Source organism: Maylandia zebra, linkage group LG12 (assembly GCF_041146795.1).
Source record: "Maylandia zebra isolate NMK-2024a linkage group LG12, Mzebra_GT3a, whole genome shotgun sequence".
Taxonomy (NCBI): Eukaryota; Metazoa; Chordata; class Actinopteri; order Cichliformes; family Cichlidae; genus Maylandia; species Maylandia zebra.
The window spans coordinates 23,910,431-23,926,091 of NC_135178.1; the positions used below are offsets into that span (position 1 = coordinate 23,910,431).

Below are 15,661 nucleotides of genomic sequence, written 5' to 3' on the forward strand. Positions count from 1 at the left end.
ACCCTCCATGACTCTAAACCTAACTTAATCTAAAATCAAGGCTTTGTAATAAAACTGAATTTCCATTTTTACTTTGTTTTTTTGTCCCCTGTAGCCACAGCCGGTCCCCAGAATATGACTGTGTAAACAGATTTATGTCCCCACAGTATGAGTAACACAGGATCATGCACACACACACCTGTCAGTCAGTCAGGCTGTCCAGAGAGAGTATCAGCTGCAGGATACTGCTGGCTGTCTGACAGGCTGCACAGAACATCTGCTGCATGCACGCACACACAAACACACACTCGCACACACAGGCGTGCAGGCACAGCTCCAACCTCTTTGATGTATGGCAGTTGAATGATTTTGATGGCAGGGTTTTAATTGTCTATGTTTATGACTTTGTACACATTAATATCGCAGTAACAAAGCCATGTCAGCGAACAGCCAGGTGCTCAAAATCTATTTCCATTCTTTGCAGCTGCATAGGTGTTTAGAGACAGAGAGAGTGGGGTGGGGGGGCTGACACATCAGTCAGTGTCACAGCATCCAATATCACCCTATATGTATACCTTGCGTAGCAGCTTTCAGCAACGTAGAATACAGTATTTATTGTTGTTTTTAGTTATTGATGAGAATGAGGGAGAGTACAATACAAAGTTTAGAGATGCAACTTTAGATAGATTTCCAGCTCTGAAATCGGTTAAATTCATTATAGATTCATCCAGTTTTCTGAACAAATTTGCCACACCAAACAACAACAACTCCAAACAAAAAGATAGCTCTACTGTCACAGAAAATCAAGAAAAGCAGAATAATCCTCCCCATTTCCACAGCTTAAACCTGCACATGGCTTACATTCTGGCTTAACAAAAATATTTGACTAATCGATTAATACCCAGGTGCCTCGGCTCTAGACATTTCCGCCCGAGTGACTTTGTCCTTGCCTCGCAGTGCACCAGAAGACCTCCCTTGGAGTATAATAGGTTTGGGTCAGTGTGATATTATGTCTTTGAACTTCTATCATGTTTACATTTGCCTTGAAATCTAAAATAAAATAAGACAGATCTCTTCAGTGCATTCTTTTTTTTGCCAGTAGCAGTGCTGCCATCAAAGCATGACAATACCAAATGTCCCTCAGAGACTTTTGGTTCCATTTGTGATGTATCTTTATTGTCTGTTTTCTTTTAAGACGTGAACTGCTCCCGTCTCTTATACAAAAAGATGCAGAGGAAATTAAATTTTGACAGTTGGGATAAAGCTTGCCTGTTTCTATGGTAACTGCAGCCTGCCATTCTTCTCTTCATTTTCCCCTTTCTCTGTTTTCATTGCTGTTGATTGCTATGCGGAAGACGGGCAATCTGAGCAGAGGACACGCAAACACAGAGGTGTCCTTATCTGTCAGTATGCAGCGGACGATCACAAAAGTCTCAATTCCCATATCTCCGCTTCTCAATTGAAGATTAAACGTGTGGGTATTACACTCACATGCTCTTGCGGCGGCATAATGAGGCGCATCAGAAAAATGTCAACATTCGCGCGCAGGTCCCAATTCACCCTGTTGACCCTTATTCGTATATAGAGGTTAAAAATCTTTTTTGCTCTGGTTGAATGTGTTGAGAAAGGAGTTAGCTGGGTCTGCTCGTGAACTGAATGCTGTGTAAATGGCAGCAGTGAGATGGCGGTAGAAAAGACAGCCTACTCATAGCTGTCTTCATTGAGGCAGCTGGGTATTAAGATACTGCTGAGCAGAAAGACCAAGTGTTGAGAAAGTGTCTTGTAATTCAGAGAAAAACCAATTCTCTCACATTTGGTTGGAATGCTACATAGCGATATACTCTCCTGTATATATCCTGTAGTCTCAAACGGAGGCCTGTAATCTGTAATTTTATAGAATTTTCTCGCATATGCACAAAAACAGGAAGGAACACATTTATTTAATGTTAATACGACTCACAAAGTATATCGACCATGTTGTAATCGAATCCCTCCAGACTTAATATAGTCTGCAAAAGTAGCACACGCATCTCCTTCTACCGTAAGTCACATACTCACAAACATTTAAGCGCATGCACATTCATAAAAATAGACAAGCATAAAGAATCCAGTTTAAGGAGTGGAGCTGAGGACAGACGAAATTCCCTGCAACATGATTTTCAGACACAGAGAAACACAGCATACAGTGGGAGTTGAAGGGAACACAAAGTAGACCCCCCCCCCCCCCCCCCTCGTTTTTTTCAGTTCCTGGTGTATAACGATGCAGAATTTGTTAATCCAACAAGCAGCGACAAGACTCGGTCTTTTATCTTGTTTTTATCTGTTGTTTTTCAGTGGAGAAGCTTTGGCTACATGCCTTGACAGATTTTAATTTTTAAAACTCTAAACTTGTTAAAAGCGTTATAGTGTGCATGTGTTGGCATGTGCATTTCTTTTGTCAATTGTTGTTTAGCTTGTAATTCACATCACCCTATAGGGTTTATTAAATGTTCAGCATGAGGAGACTAATTAGTATTGGCTTTCATTTTTATCCCACTTGCTTCGAGCGGGAACTTGTTGTCCTGATTTGTAACGCAAAGAAAAACAGTAGATTGGCAATAAATAAGACATCCCTGTGCTTCCAATAACCTTTTTCTTAATCAACTAGTGTGTTCCAGAAATAAAAGGGAGTGCTGAAGTGGTGTTCACTGTAAATCGTATGGCAACAGATTGTAAGACACATGGCATTAGTGCCGCCGTTTCCAGCATTTTAAGACTTTTTTTTATCATAAATATAGCAATGCACTTTTGTCTTTGGCTCTCTTTATCTTGTCTCAATTTGTTGCAGACCACAGTATAGTATATGCAAATGTTAAATCTATTTTAATACAACAGGATGAGATTAGAGACTGTTTCCAAGAAGATATTTCCCGCCCCGTTTTGTTGCTTTTTCAAACACATTCCTTCTGCTGTTGTCAGTGATAAAAAATGTTTTGTGAATGCTGAATATTTCCCACGAGAATATGTTACTGTTGTATTTGTTCTTCTTGATGTTTGGTCTTTGTAGCTGTCTGGTGCACCTCGCTTTAAGAAGGATACCCCCCCCCCCCTAAAAAAAAAAGAAACAAAAAAAAAAACTAGAGTTTGAAATAGAAAACCTCTTTACACGAGTCTTGATGCTTGATGCAATCATCCAGGTAAGGAAAGGACTCTTTACAATGGGTATTAGTGAATGTTTTAGTCAAAGGTTGCTATCCAAGGACTGGAGAGAGGTTATGAAACTAAGTCAACCCATGTTGCTTTGGTAAGAATCAAGAGAGTAAATTGCGCTTGTTAAATGATCATCAGCATTTAGGTGTGCTAACAAAATGCTGCAATCTTTCCAGGAGTGGACATCACAGCTAATCACAGCAAAAAAGCAACTGCAAAGAAGCCATGAGTCAGACTCTACAGGCTTAAGTTAGCATGTTAAATGTTAAAGTTGATGAAAGTCCAATTAGAGAAAAACTGAGCAAGTCGAGTCTAGTCAAGGAACATGGCAGCACAGCTTATGTTGGCAAATTTGCTTCTTAACAAACCAACAGACTTCTGGAGAATTTGATTTAGAAAGAGGAGTCCAATGTGTGTGGCCTTAAAGGACCGCACCATGTTTGGAGAAAACACCGCATATCAGCTCAGACTACCTCATCCATACATGGGGCGACCGTGGCTCAGGGGGTTGGGAAGCGTATCTGTAACTGGAAGGTCGCCGGTTCGATCCCCGGGCTCTCTGTCCTGGTCGTTGTGTCCTTGGGCAAGACACTTTACCCTACCGCCTACTGGTGCGATATGGCAGCCTCGGTTCTGTCAGTCTGCCCCAGGGCAACTGTGGCTACAACCTTAGCTTGCCTCCACCAGTGTGTGAATGCAAGAGTGAATGAATAGTGGCATTATAAAGTGCTTTGGGTGCCTTGAAAAGCGCTATATAAATCCAATCCATTATACATACCATCAAACACGGTGGTGGAGGAGTTAGGATTTGGGCTTGGGCAATCTCAGGATCTGGGCACCTTGCAATCTCTGAGACTCCTCTCTATTGAGGAGGAGAGTGTTGTATAGTCAAGTGCAAGGCCATTTGTCTGATAGCTAAGGCTTGGCCTATATTGGGTCTTTCAGTGGAACATTGGGGCAAGCATGCTAGTAAATCTACAATAGAATTGCTAAAAAATAAAGAAAAGAACCTCAACCTGATTAAATGCTTGGGCAGGATCTTGAGAGAGGTGTGCAAAAAGAAACGCCTGCAAACCTCAAAGAGCAGAAGCAACACTGTGAAGAAGAGAGGGCCAACATTGCTCCACAATGATGTGAAAGACTGATAAAATAAACTAAAGTACTTCAAGGTATTGCTGCTGAAGGTGGCTTTACAAGCTATTGAATCATGGGGATTACTGATATTTTCACAGGACTGCAGAGAGTCCTACAAAAACTTTTTTCCCATTACTGCCAAGTGCTTGTTTTTTGTTAGATGAAATTTAGATGGCAAGCTGAGATTATCTGAACTCAGCTTGCCATATATTATATTTAGGCTGGGCTCAAAAAAGTGGTAGCTTGGCTTGGTGCAGAAAGGTGAAAAAAAGAGGTTCAGTGGGAGTGCTGTAACTATGTCAAACAACAGCTGGATGCAGTGACTGTTCACTCTCTCTAAAGGTTAATGTTTTATCCAAATATTGAACTATTTGGAGACTCATTTGTCTTCCAGCGTCTGGCTTCGAACTTTTATCCCTCATAAAAAAACGTAATAAAATTAAAAAACACAAAACTGTAAATATCTTTAACTTAGGTGCGTGATAATTTTGTCACACAGTGTTGCAGATATACAGTCAAATCAGACAGAAACACAGTGTTGGTCACTATGAAAGCACCAGAGTCTGAAAAAGATATAAAGCCCAAGTGCCATTGTTCATATTCAGCGACCAAAATGAAAATCTTAACACACTTGACCACATTAGGAAAACTGAAGATGCTATACATAAACACTTGGGCAGATTGTGTATCCAAAATACAATTTCAGTGTGGAACTCTTGATAAAACAGTAGATATTACGTGTTAATTGGTGATGTCTTCGCCGTTTTCCCAGCATGGGTAAATCATGTTTCAAACAAACAGATCTAATACTTGCAGACTCTGTTGTCAACTTGCGTAAGTCTCCACAAAATTACACGAAGAGTGCAAAATCAAAGCAAAATTGTCGCTTTCTGTGTGCATAATATCTTATTAGGCACCTCATAGTCTTATTTCACTACTGCCATGACAACGGCTTTTAAAGAAATGAGGATGATGGCCATATGTGCTTTTTAATGTTCTTGATCGGAGAGGATTATCTGTGGTACCTTTTTATATATGTTTTCTTATTTAATAAGGATCAGAGCTTTTGCAGGTGATTACAGACGAAGAAATATGTTTATGTCGGCAGTCTCGATAAGATTAGGCCTAAAATGAGGGATCGATGAGGGGAATGCTGAGAAACATTTATTTAGAAATGATGTCAACAAGAATATGGGAAGTGTGGGCAGTCGACGTGAATCTGATCTAAGTGCAGAGATTGTTGCAATAAACATGCAGGCACAATAATTGTCATTTAAATGTTTCCTTTGCATGAGTCAGTATGGAAACTTGTTCTTAGGTGCTATTATTTTGTCATTGCGATGACAATAGTGCCACCGCAAAAATCACAACAAATCAAAACTGTGACTCATCTTAAACAATATATGGCTTTCTGAAAGGAAAGTGGGCAGTTTGACAGTGACAAGAGGAAATTTAGATGAAAAGGAGAGAGGCAACATTTACATTTCTTGTGATGCTGTTACTCTCTGTCATAAAATATCACTTGTGTTTGTCTCAAACAACATGTGTTATACTGGGAATTTACAACACAAGCTTGCTCCTCCGTGTCTTATTGTCTTATTAATATGAGCTTTGAGTCACACATTGGCAGCTAAGATCACATTAATTTGCACTTATTACATTTCTGGTCAAAATCTTATCTGAAATTCGATGCTTTTGTTTTTTTTTTTATGACTGCGGGATCAGCAGAAGATAATCAGGCTGTGCAGTGGCAACACGGTTATAAGGTCATTGAAATTCTGGTCCTTTATTATCAGGGATTTAGAATAAATAATGCAAAAATTATCATGTCCTTAAGTAATGAACAGACTGGATAAGCATTAATGTGTCCTCTAAATAAAAACTCCCTTTGGGTGCAGAATTTGCATTTTAAACATGGATTTGTTGGCTGGAGTTTAAAAAAAAAAAAAAAGATAAAATAAAAATCGGGCTTAGTCAACCAGTGGTTGCTTTTGTGATCAGCTGTCACCTGTGGCACTCGGGCATTTTTATGCGATTCTCGCTAAAAATTGCAAACTGACAGAGTTACTTTAAAACGTGAATCATAGAAGAAATCCCTTCATGCTTGCATAACAACATAAGTTCAAGAGAGAGAGAGAGAAATGTCTCGGATTCCCCTTGGGCAATACGTTTTGGTAGTGGACTCGCAGCAGGGTTTCTGTGCTAAAAATTGAAACTGTTCCACTTTAATGGAATATTGCTTGGAGGCTTTTATACAGGGTAAGATTTGGCAACTTGGCATGACAATATTCACGGAAAATGAAAAATGTAATGCGACACATGGGACCGATATTAAATAGATCTCTATGAGCAACAATAAGTTGTGATAGTAATTGGTGCAAGTATGTTCTGATAACTCCCCAAAGGTTCCCCCACCACCACCATCCACAAAGAGCTAATGTGGTGGTTCTCATCCTTTTATGGATTAACCTCACAGATGCCAAGGAAGCGGTGAGTGGGCAGTGGCAGACAGCAATAGATCGAGGTTAGAGAAGTCAGGGGGAGTGAAACAAGCAAGAGTCAAGCAAAAGCACGGATTTCTTGCAAACGAAGCACACATTCAGAGTGCAGAGTGCAAAGGGAAGCAGAAAGGACAGTTGGGTTAATCAGAAAGTTACCCCTGCCATATTACATTAGTTTTATATTCTCCCCCTTTCTGTGTCTGAAGAGTTGAATTCACCATTAGATTCACTGCCTGGAGCCTGGCTTGCGCTCACTCTTTAGTCACAGATGCACTTTATGTCGGAGATGAGTTTAATGGTAGCATTAAACATCCGTAGCCTCAGGTGCTGAATGCAGATGAGTACACAGTGTCTGTCAGGTGGAAAGCAGTGACAAATGATGGTGATCACTCTCTTTTAGCTGTGGTATACAGTTGTACTTCACATGTGCAGACAAGCAAGCACACATGACGCACAGATGGCTGCAGTACACACACACACACACATACACACACGCAGCCGTAGACACTCATATATATTGGATTGTTCCCATAAACATGTTCTTTGTCGTCAGTAAAAATTTAATGATGGAAAAGTTGGCAGTGGGGACTGACTGGCTTTCTCGCCGTATCTCAGCGCTGAAGTGTCCTTTACTATTATTATTCCTGAGACAATGCCGTCTCTATATATTGCTGATTGACAAGGGTACAGCCCACCGCTTCTCACGGCTGCTCAAGATGATGTACTTGAATCCCACGTGATTTATTTGACCGGGAGTCATTATTCGTCACTTGACACACAAACCGAACACCGTGTAAACACAGACATCTAAATCTTCATATACATGCTTCTCAGGTCTCTCCTCGCCTGTGTGCGTGTATTGTTTGCTGCATGTGTGGATGTGGATAACGTGTGTGTGTGTGTGTGTGCAGGTATGTACAAGATGCTGGTAGTCAACAACCCAGTCATAAAACCCCGTGTGAGTGCTAAAATAATGAAAGTCATAAAAACGCAGATAATTGGCTTTTTTCGGGTCGGTGAAATGGATCACTTCTATGGCTTCTTAGAGCAGAGGGGAATGTCAGAAGGATGGAGAGGAGTAAGTGAGAGGGAGGAGAAAAAAACAAAGGAGAAAGAGAGGAGGTGAGCGAGGGGGGAGGATATGGATTATAAAGGAATGAAAGTGAGGAGAGAAAGGAGGAGAAATGACTTAACAGAAGGCACAAAGAAAACAAGAGCATAATGCAAAGGAGGGGGGGGCAGTTTTCATACTCTACCAGTGTTTTCCTTTTCTGTTTAATTACTCCGAAAAGACAGTAGAGGGAAAATCTCTTTGGAAACATTTAATTGTGCTTTAATCCATATATTTGTTTGTAATCATCTTCCCATTTACATGCCCTATTTGACGATGCAGTGCCATTGTCTACCACTAGCTGGTGTAATACTACATCTTTATCAATTCAAATTAGAACTTGGTCCACTTGGGTAATCTTCTAATTGACTGCTATCACACGGTCCCATTCTCTGCACTCACATACATATAAGCTGTTCAGAGGGGCAGTGTGTGTTTGCGCGTGTGTGCCTGTGTGTGTGTGTGTGTGTGTGTGAAAGAGAGAGAGAGAGTTATAAAAAAGGGAAATAGAGTGAGAGTGTCGGGCTATCAGCTCATGACAGTGAAAAGACAGATGACCCTGAGTAGAGGAACGGCCTCCCTGCCTGTGTAACATCTATCATCACTGAACAGACTTGTCTTCAACTGTGCCCTGCGCTTGCTCGTGAGCGTGTCTGTGTGTGTGTGTGCGCGTGCAGTAATTACCTGCAGGTGAGACTCATGCTTAGCTGGAAATGACTTTGTCTGGCCTGTAACTGCAGTTTAACTGCAGCAAAAGTATGCATTCTGACATGCTTATTCATCTGCGTTCCCACATACAGTGCCGTACAAAAGTCTTGAGCTTCCACTTATTTCGTCATATTTTGCTAGGAAAATGGGAAATAGGTGCAAAGACTTAATGGAAGCTGTGCAAAAACACATAGGCATACAGTTTGTAAGGCAAAAACTACTTCTACTTTTCAAGTGGTGTTCAGGAATCGTTCTCCAGGCTTCTTGGATACAACTTTTGTTTTTTCAATAGGAAGAGGGCCATGTGACACATCAAACTTATTGGTAATGTCACAAGAAAAACAATGGTGTGCTTGGTTTCAACGTAACTTTATTCTTTCATGAGTTATTTACAAGTTTCTGACCACTTATAAAATGTGTTCAATGTTCTGCCCATTGTGTTGGATTGTCAATGCAACCCTCTTCTCCCACTCTTCACACACTGATATCAACACCGCAGGAGAAATGCCAGCACAGGCATCCAGTATCCGTAGTTTCAGGTGCTGCACATCTCGTATCTTCACACCATAGACAATTGCCTTCAGATGACCCCAAAGATAAAAGTCTAAGGGGGTCAGATCGGGAGACCTTGGGCGCCATTCAAGTGGCCCACGACGACCAATCCACTTTCCAGGAAACTGTTCATCTAGGAATGCTCGGACCTGGCACCCATAATGTGGTGGTGCACCATCTTGCTGGAAAAACTCAGGGAACGGTCCAGCTTCAGTGCATAAAGAGGGAAACACATCATCATGTAGCAATTTCAAATATTCAGTGGCCTTGAGGTTTCCATTGCTGAAGAATGGACCCACTATCGTTGTACCCCATATACCACACCAAACCATCACTTTTATTGTTCCAACAGTCTTGGAGGGATCCATCCAATGTGGGTTAGTGTCAGACCAATAGCGGTGGTTTTGTTTGTTAACTTCACCATTCACATAAAAGTTTGCCTCATCACTGAACAAAATCTTCTGCGTGAACTGAGGGTCCTGTTCCAATTTTTGTTTTGCCCATTCTGCAAATTCTGTGCGCCGATCTGGGTCATCCTCATTGAGATGCTGCAGTAGCTGGAGTTTGTAAGGGTGCCATTTGTGAGTAGCTAATATCCGCCGAAGGGATGTTCGACTAATGCCACTCTCCAGTGACATGCGGCGAGTGCTACGCTGTGGGCTCTTGCTGAATGAAGCTAGGACAGCCACTGATGTTTCTTCATTAGTGACAGTTTTCTTGCGTCCACATTTTGGCAAATCCAACACTGAACCAGTTTTACAAAACTTAGCAAGCAGTTTGCTAACTGTAGCATGGGAGATGGGTGGTCTCGTAGGGTGTCTTGCATTGAAATCTGCTGCAATGACCCGGTTACTGCGTTCACCAGATATCAACACAATTTCGATCCGCTCCTCACGTGTTAACCTCTTCGACATGTCAATGGCTGTGAACAAAGAGAAACTTGTAAATAACTCATGAAAGAATAAAGTTATGTTGAAACCAAGCACACCATTGTTTTTCTTGTGACATTACCAATAAGTTTGATGTGTCACATGGCCCTCTTCCTATGGAAAAAACAAAAGTTGTATCCAAGATGGCCGACTTCTAAATGGCCACCATGGTCACCACCCATCTTGAGGAGTTTGCCCCCTCACATATACTAATGTGCCACAAACAGGACTTTAATATCACCAACCATTCCCATGTTATTACGGTGTATCCATATAAATTGCCCACCCTGTACATCAAACATTGCATTTACAAAGCTTTTTGGAGATAAAATGTTTGTATAACTCCTGATGTCTACTAATTATATCAAAAACTTTCCTAAAGTATATATATTAATGTTTTTGGACCTGTCAGCATTACAAAGAGTGTAGACATGCACTGAAAGATATGCACATTTTTTTAAAAAGTGTTTAAAAAGTGTCCACAATGAAACGTGTTTACAGCCCTCAGCTGCTCAGTTCAAGCAGCAACTTCTAGTCCCCTGAAAGAGTAAAACTGTGCATACCTGCACCTGATGTGTGATTATTGTTATGGGTGATTCAAGTGTTCTTTGAACCCTACTCCTACTCATTTTCCTGTCACTCTGTTTGAGCTACACCAAAAGAAAAATCCAAACCTGAAACCCTGGTGAAAGCTAGAGAAAGGGCAAGGTTGTCAGGCATGGAGTAAGGTGCAGATGCAGAGAACCATAAAGAAAACGTCCTTGTGAAGACACCCCCCCCCCCCCCCCTCAAAAATGTTGTTTTGGAACCGCACTGTGCCATTTGACACATCAGAGACACATCAGAGACTGCACGATTGATCATTTGTTGTTTATTTACCCCCTGTTCATCCTACCTGAATAGCAGAGTGGAGCCAGAAATAAATGGAGAAAGTTCACTCTTTTCAGAGATGCCAGGCAGGAACAAAAAGCTGCAAATAATTCAGTTTAAGAAAGAGGGGGGAAAAAAATCTCATCTGACTAGTTGACAGACAGCGCTCACCTGTCCTCAAAAGACAGCAGGCCTCCTCGACATTTGTATGAGGTACTCAGCAGTATCCCCAGGGGGACACCTAGGCTTTGATACTGCATCAGTTTAGTGTAGTGGTTGTCAGAGGAATACGTGAAAAAGATGAAGAGGCAAGGGCAGAGCTGTAGAGATGGAAGACGCAGACTCAGGTGAGGGGTATGGCGGGGGTGGGAAAGGGAAGGGCAGGGGAACAAAAGAGAAGTAACAGAGGTGGGAGCCTGGAGAGAGTGACGAAGGTTTGAAGAATAGAAAAAGCACGACAATGTGGGGTTAGACAGATATAGAGGAGGGGGAAGAAAGGCAAAAGAGGGGTGGGATGTTGAACAGTCAGAGAAGAAAGTACGAGGGTGCGATTCAGCCTGACCTTTTCACCGAGCTGTGTTCAGAATGGCTTATGTTGTTCGATATTTTTGTGATGTTTTTTATTTTAGAAAGAAAAGAGAATAAAAAAAAAGTAGATTTTTCTGGCTGACTTAATGCTCATGGCTGCTCTTTATTTGGTGATTTTCTTTTAGAACCTCCCTCTAAATCTGTGAAAGTGAACATGGGCTCTTGATGATTAAGAGCTTCTTGTTTCTGCTACCATGTCTGCCTTTCCACTGTCTTCCATCCCTCTTCTTTTCTTGTTATGCAGACTGTGAACTCTGAGGTTGTCTGTGTGGTTTTCAGACAAGAGGGTGGTATTTCTCGGCTCACCTTTTGAAAATGTCATAAAGAAGGTGAGATACACAATCCCCCTTTATGCACTTCTGTCAAAATATCACAACCTGGCAGAGAAATGTTAATGCAGGAATTTACTTTATTGAAACAAGTTTGATTATTCTAGTTGCTTTCCGGTGTTATTTCTCTGTGTGAAATACGTCAACTCTAGTTTAATAGTTGAAATAGTTTAAGTCTATTTTGCAAACAATCTAGCTCTGTGTAGTCGTGTTAATAGGAACTTTTAAGAGTGAAGACTTGGCGAAATGTCCAAGTCAGAGTCAGCGCCACATTTTTATTGATCAGAGACGTTTGTGACTGTTTGCCAGTGGATTGATGATGGCTTGCATTTTAAAAGGCAAAGAAGTGCATAAACAGAACAAAAGGTTTATCCACGGATCATGTTTATCTACGGATCATGTAACCCTTTAGGTTACAAAGTTATGCCCATGAATGCAGTTAGTGTTCCAGTGTGTTTTGTGGTTAATTGCTTGTGTAATTGCTGTTGTCTGAAAAGTAAATTGTTAACCTCAGGTAAGTGCTAATCCCAAAATGAGAATGCCGGGGAATTAAAATGTCTGTTTAGAAAATATATCTTTTTTTTCTACCACTCAATAAAAAAGTATTTGAATTATAAACCACATCAGTAGCCCCACAGACATTCAATTACCGTCATGTTTGTGCAGAGCTATCATAAAGTAAACTGATGTGCTTTGTTTTCCCGATGCTTTTCACACACGGCCACAAAATAGAATAAAAACGTCTTGATCTTTGTTCGGAGACTGTTTTCATGTCTGGTGGACTATAGAGAAGTCTGACATCTCGAGCAGGGAAATGTGGCAAACTGGCAAAAGGAGTAAAGCAGACTCCAAGCAATTAATGACTATGTTAATATAAGAGCCCGAGGTGCATGGATTGAGCTTTAGGAAGGCAAAGAAAGATGCTCCAAGCAGGTCTGGCTCTTTGTAAGAATCCCTTCCAAAAATCTGTCTCCTTTTTTCCTAAATGCTGTGACTTTCAGGTGAGACAAGGAATAGAGGCCACGCACCGGAGACCAAAGACATGCTGGTACAAAGACCTGTTTACTGTTTAATGGAGTGTGTTCCCAAATGGGACAGATAATTACAAGAAGGCTTTGGTTGAACTCCCCCCTGTTGTTTGTGTGTGTTTGAATCCAATCCTGTGCCATCACAACATTGCCTCTTTCGGAGGCTAATAGTTAATAGTCCAGCCTTAAACTGGGACTTTTAACAGCATCTACCTACGGTCAGCTCTGCTGCACGTAACATTCAAACTTTCTTGTGGACGTCCACAAATCTCTTGGTAGTGAAGTGTCCCCCTGACTTCATTATACAGGATGATAAGGTGGACCTTTTGTTTTGTGTGGTAGTTTGTTATCGCCTCACGTTGTTGATTTAAAACCTTCTCTAAAAAGAATTATTGTAGAAATGACTTGTCATTAAAATCGAGTCCTCGGTGGATCCTGTGGGGTAGCTGCTGTGTATTGTGACAGTCGGTTCTGACTGTCACTTTTTTTTTGGTTTAATTTTCCTTCTCTTGTTTTTTTCTGTCTTTCTCATTTTCTTTTCATTCTGTGTTTTTTAAAGCCAACTATTTTTTGCAGCAATGGACTATTTTTTTTATTCAATGACTCTGAAATAATAAAGATCAAAGATTCAAAATGTTCACATTGGGTTTCAATCAGACTAAAATACTGTGAATAACAGCTTTATGCTATGCAGCAAGGTTGTGTAGAAGGAGTAGTTTACTACGTTGCATCTAATTGCTACAAATTATTGTTTTGCATTCTGCCAAGTTATTGTTCGGACTATGTTTGTGCACTTTAGTTTGTTACACATGGTATCACACAGATTTCAAGGAATTACTGGGGTATTGAGAAGCAGCTGGCATCTTCACTTTACTGTGTAATGGGTCAGCTATATAATCGCTAACCAGCGAAGGCAATGATGAGATTCCACAAGTGGAGAACAGTGGGGAAGACGTGTTTATGATCAAGTTTTTATGCTGACTCATAGACAAAAAAATTTACTATTCTCTTTTTGTTCATCCCTCCTCTCCTCTAGGGAACCCTGCCGTCCAACCAGCCTGCTGCCTGCTGAGTGGAGCGCCGGGTTGGGCACGGGGAAGGAAGATGACCCTTTACCTCTGGGACTGGAAACCCTTCCACTAAGACTCATGCAGCAGGAGTGCACTGCTGTCAAAACCCTGCTTCTAAGGCTGAGACGGACACTGCAGGAGGTGAGATAATGCACATGGCTAACAGTCAGCAGCACACAAGCTCTTCTCGACAAGGACATACAAACAAATGAAGGAAGATTAGCTTTACATTTAGTGAGTCTGGCATATTTGGCTTCTACAGAGCACATAAGGTAGACCACACCGACAGCCCTTATCAAGTTTGAAACGCATCAAATTGTTTTAAACCAGTGAGGATAAGGGTCTAGCAAACAATAAAAAGCAATTTCATCTGGAACCACTGTGCACCACGCTGCTCTTACGAATTTTTCACCCCCTATTTTAATCAGGCTCTATTTCAGTTCCATGAAATCTGGTCAAAGTGGTTGCTTTCCTGTCTCTAAAAGGTCCATTTAATCACTTTGTTTTGTTAATTTAATCAGATTCTACGTTTAGAGGGGGAAACTGGGAGACTTTAAGTATCTGCCAGTTTATGCTTTACATGTACACAAACACACACATATTATCCCTCCTGTTTCAGGCTATAAATCTCCTCTTTAAATGTTTTAGCCTGGTTAAAGCTAACGTTTCACCCCAGGCTATGTGTCTGTCTCAGTGTGAATGTTTGGAACCAACTTAAATTACATCCAAACCATTCTGGACATGATTAGCTGAAACAGTCACTTAGTAAAGCACTGACACGTTGGAATACCTTTACAAGGTCTAACAATATAAACCAGGAAGCCACATTATCTGCCATCCTCTGCACTTACATATCCTCTTTAGATGCCAGACTCCACACGTTTTTGAGGGGTCTCGGGTAATTACAAGATGCAGATGCAAATTTTTGTTTTACATTTTAGTCCAAATCAGGATCCAGAAAGATCATAACACTTTGCTTGAAAATGACAGATGCCTAAATGATTGTTTTCTGAAGTTTTGCGAGCACAGTGTCAGTAGGAGTCATTTGGAAGGGGATGTTGATGGTGTTTAATATATACGGTGAATGTTTTGTTTTAGAGTGAAAGTGCTAATATTTTCACTAATACCCTTTGGCAGTGTATAATACATGCCAACATACCAATAAGGGATGTTAGCAATAGCATAAGCTTAGAAAGAACATCCATTAGCTTTGATTGTCTGACGCTTTGGTTTTTTTTTTTTAAATCTACATGGGTGACTGACCCCAACCATATATGGAAGTATTATACAGACCCGTACTCAAAATACAAATACACAAAAAGATAAAAGGGTGACCAGACCTTCCCTAAAACCACACCATTAGTATCTCTAAACTAAGATCAAAGCCTGCTGTGAATTACAGTCCACAGAGGCATATATATAGCTTTCTCCTGATTTCTTTCCTGCTTATATCTCTGTTTTTCTCCCAGGACCTCTGTGAGAGAGACATGAGACATGTAAATGAAATAATAATTTGTAGAGAGAGAGGTAAACTAAAGTGGTGATGGAAAAAAACTAAAGGAGTGCAACAGAGAGAGAGGGTACACAGCAGCAGAACATGAATATGAAAGAGGCGTTTCTTTGCCCTCTTTGCTTAGATAAGATAAGATAAGATAAGATAAGATAGAACTTTA

At 40.8% G+C, this 15,661-nt stretch overlaps 1 protein-coding gene across 4 annotated transcripts in view; it reads left to right on the forward strand.

Moving 5' to 3' along the window:
• ccser1 (coiled-coil serine-rich protein 1) overlaps positions 1 to 15,661 on the forward strand; it is a 138,278-nt gene that overhangs the window by 29,881 nt on the left and 92,736 nt on the right. For all 4 annotated transcript variants that reach the window (XM_004547248.5, XM_024804494.2, XM_004547250.3 and 1 more), the window contains exon 7: positions 13,955 to 14,129. In XM_004547248.5, coding sequence (XP_004547305.1) covers positions 13,955 to 14,129 — 175 coding nt within the window. The remainder of the gene's footprint in view (positions 1 to 13,954; positions 14,130 to 15,661) is intronic.